The sequence below is a fragment of the Gekko japonicus genome, unplaced genomic scaffold (genome assembly GCF_001447785.1).
Source record: "Gekko japonicus isolate JY-2015 unplaced genomic scaffold, Gekko_japonicus_V1.1 scaffold165, whole genome shotgun sequence".
Taxonomy (NCBI): Eukaryota; Metazoa; Chordata; class Lepidosauria; order Squamata; family Gekkonidae; genus Gekko; species Gekko japonicus.
The window spans coordinates 430,735-443,220 of NW_015163097.1; the positions used below are offsets into that span (position 1 = coordinate 430,735).

Below are 12,486 nucleotides of genomic sequence, written 5' to 3' on the forward strand. Positions count from 1 at the left end.
TTAATTTGTGCCATAATTATCGAAAGTAAAGCAACCTGAATTGTTTGTTGTTTTGTGCAGGTAATATTAAATAGCTTTTAATAGCACTTAGTACATTAACAAAAGAAGAAAAGTTACAGCCAGCACTAACAGACTTATAAAAATGTCAAAGCTCATGATTTTGCAAACATATACACATCCTTTACAAGTAATTCTATGTAAACAGAAATGACAAGATATATACTGAAAACACAACAGAATAATATAGTTCTCCTATGTTAAAGATTACAGGCTCTTTAAATAATGCTGCCAGCTACGGAAGTACCAAACAGATTTGAAAATAGATATTTTAAACTTCAGTACTACACTGGCATTTCTATTAAGAATTCAGAAGTAAAACATGAAGTGGTTAGGTTTAATATCTCTGCTGACCAATATTGTAAATGTTTTTTTGGGAGGAAAAGATTTTTCTTTCCTGAAAGTACTTTTCACTAAATGAAGCATTTCTCCTCTAAACCAAGAGACATGTAGAATTTTCTGCAAAGCTATGTAGAGTTCTATAAAGCAAGGTATGATAAATACATTATACAGTGGCACATACCTTGGACTTTTAAAATAAATAATAAACAGGAAAACCAAGATATGCTGCGTTAAAGAAATGTTGCTCCTAAACAAAGCATCATTACCAAAGTATGTATCCTGGCTGTACATTGACATTAAGTAGACAAACCATAAATAGTTGTGTATATTTACTGTACCGAAATCTGTGAGTTACAATTTACCTAAATCTGCCTGTAATCACCTAAAAGTGTGTATACAGAGGGTTTAAAAAAAAAAATTAATAGTGCATTACTTTTATATAACACACCATCGTACATCCTCAGCCTTCATTTTCCCTTAAGATGCTTAATTAAAATATTTTATTCTGCTTACACTGTAGCCTTACACTGCAAACTCTCAATTGAGACAGGCAGCTCAAGGTGCCTGCTTCAGCCTCCTAGTTTGGGTGTGAAGAAGGAAGGAGTCTTCTCTCTGTGTGCCACCAGGGCATCCTTCGAAAGCCTCAGAACCATCCACAGACTGGTTGTTGCCCACTAAGAGCAGCATCTAGATCACACTGCAGAGGAGGCCTAGCCGCTGCTGAGCCAATCGGTTCCAAAGCAGGGATTTTCTCCACATATCTGTGTCTTTTGTTTAGGCATTTCTGGCACATGTTCCAGTCCGCAAATCCTTAAGAGCGACTGCTCCAACAGAAGGGGATGGGATCGGTCATATTCGTTGCTTTTCTCAGCTTCATTTTGCCTTCGACTCTGCAGTTGTCAGTTCCCTAGATTCTAAAAGAAACAATGTAAGGTTTAGGTCTGATTTAAGCAATGCCGAGTTCTTCGAAGTGTTTTTAAATCTGTTTTGGGGTAGTTGAGAAAAAATACAATCTCTCAAATGCTGCTGAAATACTAAAAAAGCTAAATCAGGTGTGTGTGGGGGGGTGTTGAATCCCCCCCCCCCAAACAAAAGTTTTGCCTGTGCAGTCAACGCATCTGCCTGTCAGGATCAACAGCAAGTAAATCTCCACACACAATTCCAGGGAAATGTTATGCTTTATTAGATTACAGGTCTGTTGCCATGGTCTACAGGGATATTGTTAGGAATGACAATGGGGTGGATGCATCCCTTCATATAGCATGATGCTGCAAATGGCTAAGCAAATGAAATCCAAGCGCGTGCGGGGGAATTCTCCCGGCGGGAGGTTACATAATGAACGGGAGAGTCTCCGTGCCTCATGAGAGCAGAAATATTCACACCAACGGTGGAACACAAGCCCTCCCTCCTCAAGGTTATTCAGATAACCTGGTCTGGCAGCACTAGTTCGCACGGTCTCAGGAGACCCTCCCTATCGCTGTTTACGCAAGCTAGCCAAGCAAGCAAGCATGCGCCGTAGCGCCAGTCAGGAAAGGACAGGTGCACATGAAAATGGCAGCTAGTTGACACTGCCTTCCATGGAGGTGAAGGAAGTTGAGGGGCTACGAGGCAGTGAGCACTGCAGCAATGTGAAGGGGGAGACGGGCTGTCAGCTAGGAAGCTATCGGCCACAGTGGGCCTGGCAGCCTCGGAGGGCTGTTTGGCTTCAGTTGGCAGCAGTAGTGCAGCGATCTTGGGCTAGAAGGGCGGGCTTGCTGGACAGGAGGCCGGCAGCCATGGTGGCAGTCACTCGGTGATCTTTGCGGGGGAAGGCCAGAAGCTGCAGCAGCGATAGCTTGGTAAGGGGGGGGGGAGGTTCGCCAGCAAGGAGGTCAGCAGCCGTGGCAGTGGTAGATCGGCAATCTTGGGGAGGAAGGCAGAGGAAGCTGGCATTTGCAGCGGCAGTAGCTTGGTGGTCTTTGGGGGAGGTTGGCTCACCAGCAAAGAGGCCAACAGTCGTGGAGGGCCACCTGGCTTTAGCAGCGCAGCCTGGGAGTCGTGCTGGGCCCAGTAAGAAAGTGGGGGGAGGAATTCACCACTGCAAGTTCTGTGGGCCCACACTTATTCTATATAAAACTGGAAGTGTGTCTCTGAACTATCTGAGACGAATGTTTGTGGCAAAGGGATATGTTGATCTGTAGGCACTGGGATTTGTGGGTCTTTCCTGCTCTGCCCTTCCCCCACCAGTTCTTTCCAACACCAGAGAAGTTGATTCCTGGGGCTATGCAACCTGTGTGAACTAATACTGGTTGGCATGTATCTTATTTATAAAAATGTCTGCTCAGGCATCAGACAGTTGAGGAGTAGGGCAGGGGGAGCGATCTCTCTTTTCCCAAGCCCCTGGAGAGCTGCTGCCCGTTGGAGGTGCTAAAAAGGAAGGAGGGGGAAGAATTACTCCACTCCCCCCCCCTTCCATCATTCACTTTTCCCACACTGTAGCCTCCTGACTCTCTTTGCTGTTTGCTTGTTCACATGGCTGGTGATTCTGTTGATGACCTGGTTAACTTCTGGGATGAGGAAATGATCTGGGCAGTTAACAGGATCGCTCCCAGATATGCCCTCTCATGTTAGAGCCCAGGTTGCCCCCCCACCCCCTTTGTTTACTGTGAGCTCATTTTGAAGCATACTCTGTGGCTCTGATGGTACAAAGAAGCGACACTTTTCTGTCACCACTGTGTCTGCGCGGTGTAGTCTGGGCGGAGTTGTTCTGGGTGGTAAGAGGCCTGTTGGGATCTGGCCGGCAGGGAGAGGTGGACTGCTTGGTTGCCCACTGTGACCGTTCTGCTCAGCACTTTGTAGATAAAATCTCTTGCATCTGTGCCAACTTGGACTCTGCTACACTCAGTTAAAGTAGCTTTGCGATTGTTTCTTTGCTGCCTGACCTCTTTTAAAGTCTCCATGAAGAAAACTGAAGCGGGTGACTCAATATAAACCGATGGAGCAGCCCCTGGTCAGTTGGTGATCACTCCCGCTCCTCAAGTCTACCTAATGACTCCAGGAAGTGAAACTGACGATAGGCCCTTAATGATTTCATTTTCAGAAACCATCTCATTGCAAATGGGGGTCCACTGGGGGGGGGTGTCACAAAATGATATAGCAGTCAGGGCAAGAGGGCATTTGTCATCCATGACATCCTGGGCACAAACCAACAGGTTCCTGTGATGCACAGCCGCCCACTACTGGGTGAAAAACAAGCAATTAAGGAAAGGCTTCTGGGTCTCATGAAACTACTTTGTGGCAACTATGTTGCTCCGGAATCTAATTATCTGTAAAAGCTCTTGTTAAGTAGAACAGGGCTTAACGGATGCATGAGAAGTTGCCCTGTGAATGCAATCATAAATTTAGCTCAATGGAAAGAATATTCTACCTGTTGCTCTCTTCCCTGTTTCATAATACATGGATCCCTAAAAATTAAAGGGCAACTGGCTGCAAATGTACGTGAAAAGACATTTCAGTACACTACTTCTTAGCTAAGGCTCATTTATTATTTTGGGACAGACTATTGTTTTGGAAAGGTTTTTCAGTCTAATTTTTCAAAAATCTCTTACTGGCCAGGACCTGATAGTCACACCACTAGAACTCAGCATGTTTGTCCATGTAAGGTACACCTACACCAACTGTGTATCATGCCCTTGCAAAGTATGAGCTGCATTTTATTTAGAGCACGGTCAACAGATCATACCTGAATACAAAACACTGAAGGGTTATTCCATGATGTCACTGAAAGTCAAACTGCAAGCCGTCTTTTCATCTTTACCTTGGGGACCTTCTGGAGAAGTTTGCAGAGGTGGGGTGATAAAGCCCCTGTACTGCTTTGATTTGGTCAGTTTCTTAAATTCATTAGCAAACGAGAGGCCTTTTCTTTTATCTTCACGACTGGTCTGCAGAAGTCAGACAAAAGAAATGATCGAACGGCAAGAATATTGTCACTTCACTGTTTTGTTTAGGTCGTGTGGTGACAATAGCAAAGCTTCATCAAATAAACTTTCAAACAGTTTCACACTGTAAAAAAAACACCTGCTAGATGATTCATAGTGGGGGAAATATCCTGTGGTAACTCCATTCCCCTGCTGTTCTCCCAAGTTTTCCTGCAGGCGAACCTTCAAAAGGTAAGGTTCATATTTAACGATGTCCTCAAGAAAATCATTTTTAAAAAGCAAGGTAAGATTTCCTTTAATTAATTATTTATTTAGTTATTTGATTTCTATCCCGCCCTCCCCACCGAAGCAGGCTCAGGGCGGCTCTAAATGAGTAGGACGTTACTTAGAATACAGACCCATTAAACGGAATGGGGTGGTGCTTTTACAAAATGAATATAAGCCTTTTTTTTGGTTGAAGATTATTTTTTGTTTCCTACATGGCGAGTGTAAACAAACCGTAAACCTTGAAAAACAAAAACCTTCAGTATTAAAACTTACTTTTACCTGTTCTTTAAGTTTAAGGATAAATTTCCCAGCTCCTTTCCACTTTCTTTGAGCCTGAAACACACACTCCTGGTCGGAGAGAATCCTCTGAGCAGTTTTGGGGGTCGATGTCTTCTTATTGGCGGACTCTTTTGTCACTTCCTCCAAGAGCACATAGTCACTGGGGTTGGGGTTGTTCAGAATGCTGTAGGAGTATTTGGCTTTACATAAGGTCTAAACATAAAGGAAACGGGAGCAAAAGCTGGTTACCTTCTGTCGATCTGTAGGGCAAGCTAACATAATTAGGAACTGTTCATTTGTTGAATTAAAATTCTGCCTAACTTACTGATAAATAATTTACTCCCAAAGGCCGTTATTCATCTACAACCCAGTCTTATTGGCTGTTGTGCTCAGAACTGGCATTTGCTCAGAACCCACCATGGTAAGTGAAGGACATGCCAAACAGTCCCTCCATGTGGTATATCTTATATGTCTTTCAGCCCCACGAGAGACCAGTGCAGTGCTTTAGGGATGGTAATGAAAGGAAAAGCTGAAGGAAGACGACCTACCTGCTGGATGACATCCTGGGCTGTGCTGAATCGAGGAGCTTTTATGACTGTCCGAGGCTGTTCGGGGGAAACGTCGTGAACTTGGACAAAGAAGCTGTCATCCTCAGAGCTAGTGATCGCTTCGTCTTTCTCCTCCTGAAAGAGATTTCTCCTATTCAAGCTCTATAGAAAAACATCAAAACATGAAAAGTAGACTTGGTTGGTTCTGAAAAGGAGGCCAGTGTCACTTGCTGGGATGCAGAAGCTGTCAATGCATTGTTTCTGCGCTTAATGTGGTGTGTGGGGGGGAACAGGAAGAGCCAGTGGCCAGTCAGTGCTTTCACTTGCACGTATAATACAAACTTTTATGAATTTAGGAAATTTCTAAGTCACAGAGTCTTCCTTGCTGTCCAAATAGCAGAAAGAAGAGCCCGTTCTTTTGGCAAGAGGGACGGACTGATGCATGCAGCCCAGTGTGATCTTCACTGCAGTTCAGGCCATGATCAAATGATTTCATGGCTGCTTAGCTGCCCAGCACACATTCAGCACATGAACAGAAAGGTTCCACAAACAAGTTATCAGTGGCACATTTCCTGGCCTTGCAGGAAATTTTTTACAGGAAAAATTCACTAACAGGCTGGAGTGACTAAAGGACTGCTCTTATTAACTGGCCTGCCCCCTGAAGTATCTGAGGCCCTGCTTTCAAAATCCCGGTGTGTGGTTTTGCTGTGGTAACATTTCAGTTGAGGAACTCTCTCCAAGCATATTTACCTGGGGCCTGTCAATACTGTTAACTTCCTAGCAGTAGTCAAAAACTGATGGCAAATAGTATGAACAATTGTACTATTTGTAAACACTACTTATTTAGTTTTTTATGGTTTTAGGCTGTATTGTTTTTAAGTTTGTTTTGATGTATTGCTTAAATTGCAAGTTGTCTTAAAGGCCAACTTTAGGGGGAAGGAGGGAATGAGCTTTATTTAAAGCATTTATATGACCACAACTGCCTGCAAAAAAACCCCAAGGCCCTACACTTCACTTCCATCAGAAATGGTATCTAAGTTATTGAACCTTTTTGTTTCTCAGGAATAAAAATCAGCCAGCCCCATCTTCTCCAAAATACAAGGAAGTCTCACATCTTGGCTATGTTCACTATACACTGTTGCCAAGTTTAGGTGCCAACAACATAGTTTTGTGGTTTGCCTTACCTGCCTCAATAACACATAGGAGTCATTGGTGACCTGGGCAATTTCCTTCTGTCAGCTTACTACTGAACTTTGTACAGACAGAAACATGCACACAGCCTATGGCAGGATCTCATTCCCTCTCCACTCTTGTTTTCCTAAATGGAAAAGGGCTCTATTTTTTCATGCCATCCACTGGATTAGGGTAAACAGTATAAACCCCTGAGCAAAGTTCCCTCTAAGCCATGGAGTCTTGTGAGCAAAAATTCTACTTTGTGAGCTGCTGGCATTAAAATTGTGAGCAAGCAATTTGGCTACTGCATTGAGTTAGTTTGCTCTGGAGCCATCCTTCCTGAGCGAAGACAAAAATGTGTGAGCCAGAGGCTAAAAAACTGTGAGCTGGCTCACACTAACTCAGCTTAGAGGGAACACTGCCCCTGAGTTGTATCCAACCTGTCAAGGCTTCCCATACAAATCAATACCCTTTTCATATTTCTTGTGCTGAAAAATGCATAGAACTATGGGATAAAAATGTACTATAAAGACAAATTCACTGAATAATCCTCAATTGTCTGGATGGTGAATAAACAATTTAAGGTACTATCCAGGCTACGTTTGGTCACTATAAATTCCACTGATTTCAACAGCATTCCACTTCAGTCAATAGGACAGAGTGCGGCCTCTTCACACATTGCATTACAAACTCAAGTTTGCCAGCAAGTGCACCCTCAGCCGATACTGACTTCCTGATTATATTACCTTATAATGCAAGTGTAAGGTAAAGGTTCCCTTGCTCAAAAGCCAGTCGAATCCAACTCTAGGGTTGTGGTGCTCATCTCCGTTTCAAAGCCGAAGAGCCGGCGCTGTCCGAAGATGTTTCCGTGGTCATGTGGCCGGCATGACTAAACACCAAGGTGCACGGAACGCTGTTACCTTCCCACTGAAGTGGTACCTATTTATCTACTTGCAATTTCTTGCAAGTGTATGCAAATCTATATTTATCACGTTCACAGCATAACATATATTTAAAATGTCTTATGCATACACTGAAAAATACAACGGTGGAATTCAAGCCAGTATTTGTTACTGTGTGTCTGAATCACAAACTATTATTTGGTTTTGTTTCTCTCCCTCCAAAGCAGAATTCTAAATGGTTTAATTCTAGGTTTGAAATCATGGTTTGGGGAGAACAGAACAAACTATAGTTTGTGGATTGGAAGTGACACTAACATACTGTTTGCTGTGAATGCGGAAATATTTCATTACTGAGCTACACACACCTGGAGCGATGAGTGACCTACCATGTTTTTTGTTGTTACCTGCAATCCCTAAGAGTGCTTAATTATGGGTGGACCATGCCCCTCTTAAAAACAACCCCAACTGAATTTTCTGCTCATGCAAGCCACCTCCGCCGAGTAGAAGTGAATGTTCGTGCTGCCCCCCTTCCTGCTGCTTGTAAAATGCGGATCCCAGGTGACAGGAGATCCTCAGAGCAGCGGTCAGGGGCAAAACAGGAGACTGTGGCGGGAAAGGGGGACTGGTGGTGGAAATGCCCCACCTCTTCTGTTAGTGGGAAATTTTGTCTGGGTCCCAATGTGCACTTTCTAGGTATGATAATTACCTAACAAGAATTCATCATTATTGATTGATTGATTTGATTTTTATCCTGCCCTCCCCACAGATGGGCCCAGGGCGGGTTACAAAGTCACTTCTTGTAACAAGAAGTGTATCAGAAATGTTAAAATATGGAAGGAAAAGGTGTAGGGAAAAAACCAAACAAATCTAGATATGCCAACAAAGACAGAATAACATAGCAGCCACAACACAACACATGATTGGGGCATGCTTAAACTTCTTTATATCTGTGCTGGATTGTGACCACTGTGTATGAAAAACAGGCTACATTTCTAACTATGAGAATACCCAGGAAGGAGTGAGGAATGGACCATAATGAACATTTTTGGAAGCAAAGCACTTTAAAATGTAAAAATAAAACTGCCCTGAGGATAAACTGATGAATTCAATTTCAGTGATAAATCGTGCTGTCTTTTCCGTGGTGCACCACCCTCCAGCCCATTAATCGTGAGCAGCAGCTCAGCTGGTTCTGTGTTGCTCCTTTTCGGTCCTCTGCATCCGCAAGAACAAATTCCAGTAACCCAAACAAGGAACATGCTCTTTTTGTCACACTCATGATAATATCAGCAAGCAAAATAGACTCACTTCCTCACGAGTTTTAAAGATAATTCTTCCGACATAGCCTTCCTCTGGAAACCAGCTGTTCAAGAGCTGGATGAGGTCCTCCTCCGGACTGAGAACTCTCTGGAATGGTGGCTTCCTGTACTCATTTCTTTCTTTAGATATGAAGCATTTCTCCTCCATCAAAAAATAGTCTGTGGGATAGTTTCCAATACCCTTCGTGGTAGCCAAAATCTAAGGGAGAGAATCATGTTCATAATTAGAGCAGCAGACCCTTGCATGTTCAGTAAGCTGATTGTGCCGATAACAAAAGCCCTTTATTGATTTAATCTTGCATGTAGTAAAACATTCTTTTTGCCTTTTTGCTATATTGCTAGCAATTCAGAGTGCCTTTCCTCGGGTTACATAGATCGGGGGGGGGGGGGAGAGGCAATCTGAGTGGTTTACTATTTCCGAGTAGACAAATGCTGTTAAATCTTATTTCTGTCCAGTTTGATTTGCCAAACCATTTATTCATAACCCCAGGACAGAAGAGCATTTTCCCACTGCTGGAATAACAGCCTCTGTTGAGATAACCAGTATGAAGTTTTTCCACTCATGAACTTAGCCCTTTTAACTTTTATTTTGCATTTCAGTGATGTTTGAGCAGAAGAAACTGTGCACAAAAGCTCTCCTTTGCTGACAAGAGCAACCAGCCTGTCCACCATTCAGAAAGCAGACCCCCCCCATCCACAATAGACATTATAATTCTAACAAGTGGAGGATCCGCACAGACTTGCGGGGGGAAGGGGATCTCATTTCCCCCTATGTCCCCCTCCTCCACGATGTTCCACTTTCCCTTCCCTGGCATTCCCTATAGCCTTTTCTTTTTTTCCTGCTTCTTTTCCTCCATTCCATTCGCCAGTCAACCCACTTTTATCTGCCCCTCTTATTTCACCTTTCCCTCTCCCTGTCAGCCTTCCCCTGAGGAAAGTCTGGCAGAACTGCATGGTGGATGCTGCTGCCGCTGCCGGGCTCAGCCAAGCTGCACTGCTGCTGCCACTGCCAAGCCCAGCCAAGCTGTGTGGGCAGTGAGCCTTTGGGGACTGCCACCAGGCCTGTCACCAGAAAGTCTTCCATCAAAGGCTATGATAGGGGAGGGAGCGGGACCTTTTCCAGGGCTGTTCTGTTCCCCTCGTCCACCTCTGCTTCCCCTACCATGGCTCTGCTTTACAGAAACGGTGTGGAAGGATTTTAAGAAATCATTTATTGTCTTGCTCAGAATGAAAAATGGATTTAATGTACTGAATAAAGACAGCTGTGTTAACATTAGCGAGGAAGCCTCGCGGAAGAACAACACAGTTTTCTCTCACAGAGGCAGTATGGCAAAAATGGCCAATAGTCAGAATGGTAATTAGTATTCCTGGAGGAAACACTGGATTTGATGAGCCTTTTCTTACCTAATGTATTGCCATTAATGTTATAACCTGTAACTTAAATGTACAATAAAGCATGAGGCTGCCTAATGAAATATTAAGGATAAACATTAAGGAAGGCACAGCATGGTAGACAGATGGCTACTGTACATTTGAGATCTACAGTTATTGTTATTATCATCATCACATGGCATTGTGTGTAGAATAGCCAGGAGATCCTAAGATTGTCTGGCAGCCAGAAGTTCTAGCTCTTTTAGCATTATGCACCACTAGGTGACAAGCTAGACTTGTTTTTAAGGCAAGAGATGTTTCAGAAGTGGTTTGCCATTGCCTGCCTCTGTGTCGCACCCCTGGTATTCCTTAGAGGTCGCCCTTCCATATACTAGCCAAGGCCGACCCTGCTTAGCTTCCAAGATCTGATGGGCTCAGGCTAGCCTGGGCTATCCAGGTCAGGGTGAGATCTACGGTATTAGAGTGTCAGACTAGGATCTGAGACACTCAGGTTCAAATCCCCATTCTGCCATGGACGCTCGCCTGGTAAGCTTGGGCCAGTCACACGCTCCTGGCCCAATCTAACTCACAGGGTTGTGAGGATAAAATGGGGGACAGAATGATATAAGCCACCTTTGGCCTCCACTGGGGATAAATGAAGTAAAATAAAACAAAAAAAATCTATGGAGGCTAAAAGCGGACACTTACTTGATGCAGAAGCCGTGCTGCTGACATCCCTTCCCTTACAGTAAAAACCGTGAAAGGTTCTGGGCCTGGAACTCCATGTATCGTGGCTTTCGATACCACAGATGCTCTCTTCTCGGCTGTGCCGAACCGCTGCTCGAAACAAACACGTACCTGTATTATTTATTCAGCACTTTTATTATTTAACAAATATATGCATATTTAATAAGTACATCTTGAGGAGCAAAACGGAGCACAGGGAGATGTGGCTCAGCTGGTGCGTGTGGGGAGGAAGTGTAATGAAACGGTAAACAAACCTATGTACAATTCCAAACAGGATATGACTAAGAAATGGTTATCACAGGAAGAAATTAGCTGCTGGAATCGCCTGTGGTGTAGAGTAATAGATTGCCTTCAACTAATTTTAATTCTGGATGGCTCCTGAAGTGATAATCTAGGTTCACTGAGCAGATGCCAAATAAGTCAGGAAAGTCTTCAGGTGCTGGACCCTGTACCGTGGAGGGGGAGATGAAAAGAAGGCTGAACTATTCATTCAGCAGCATCTTTAACTGTATTTCAGCAAATAAGGTAAAGTCAATAACACTGGCGATAATAAAAAGGAGAATGAAGAAAGAACAGAAGGTATGAAAGCCAGTGTTACTGACTTTACCTTATGGTTGTTAGGCTGCCAGAACAGGGTGGGGCACATCCAGTTTCTAAATCTCAATCAGCCATGAAAGCTCCTGGGTGATTTGAAGCTAGTTATTTCACCTCAGCCTAACCTGCCTCCCCAGGGGTCCTGCAAGGATAAAGGGGGAGAGGAGAAAATGATGTACTCCACTTTGAACTTATTGGAGGAAGGATGGGTAAAAATGCAATAGATAGATACATCTATGCTAATTCAGAATAGAAGGCTTAAATGACTTCTACAGTCAAACGTTCAGAAGAAACTGAGCAGGTATATTTCAGAATCTCACGTTCTCATTATCATGTTAGCTCATGGACAGTAGGCAAGGATGAACCGGGGGGGGGGCAGTGCCAGAGCTTCCCCTGCCCTACCCCTTACCCACAGCAGCTCTCTGAGATCCTGGAAAGGGCAATGCTGGAGTCCCAACAGAGAGGGGGGTCTGGCAAGGCTGCCCCCATCTTGCCTTGTCACCAGGAGAGATCTTGTTCTGCTGAGCTTCCTCCCCCAAGCCTTGTTGGCCACTTTGGCCAACTCCTCCTGCATGCTGCAGCCCTCTGTCTGTGGATTTTTTTTATCTATTGGGGGTGTTTCATGACCCTTGACAATGGGGGGGGGCCTGCTGAGAGCTGCTGTGGAAACAGGGAAGATCCACCCCCACGAGCATCTTCTGAATGCACAATTGAACCCATAAAAACAGTGATTTGACTTGAATTAAGTTACCAAAGAAGCAGGTAGAACATTTCCAGTGGAATTTTCTTCCATTCTCCGACTGTTAATAAACAAACTTGAGATTTCTAATACTTCATTATGCAGGCTTCGCAGCTGAAGATGCCTGCACCCTTAAAGGTGGGAGAGCAGGCCAGTGAAATCACAGGGTACATGCTTTGCATAGCAAAATACAACAGTGATCATTTACTGTGTCTTAAACATGTCTTGACAAAT

The 12,486-nt window shown here is 44.0% G+C and overlaps 1 protein-coding gene across 5 annotated transcripts in view; it reads right to left on the minus strand.

The window, feature by feature from the left end:
- Positions 1-275: 275 nt before the first annotated feature.
- Positions 276-12,486, minus strand: part of PLCE1 (phospholipase C epsilon 1) — a 208,954-nt gene continuing 196,743 nt past the window's right edge. For 3 of the 5 annotated variants that reach the window (XM_015406644.1, XM_015406647.1, XM_015406643.1), the window contains 7 exons: positions 12,265-12,383; positions 10,881-11,009; positions 8,791-9,000; positions 5,411-5,572; positions 4,857-5,075; positions 4,121-4,319; positions 276-1,313 (listed from right to left, as the gene is read on the minus strand). In XM_015406644.1, the coding sequence (XP_015262130.1) occupies positions 4,143-4,319; positions 4,857-5,075; positions 5,411-5,572; positions 8,791-9,000; positions 10,881-11,009; positions 12,265-12,383 (1,016 nt within the window). In that variant the 3' untranslated portion in view covers positions 276-1,313; positions 4,121-4,142. The remainder of the gene's footprint in view (positions 1,314-4,120; positions 4,320-4,856; positions 5,076-5,410; positions 5,573-8,790; positions 9,001-10,880; positions 11,010-12,264; positions 12,384-12,486) is intronic. The other 2 variants (XM_015406646.1, XM_015406645.1) reach the window with 2 other exon arrangements.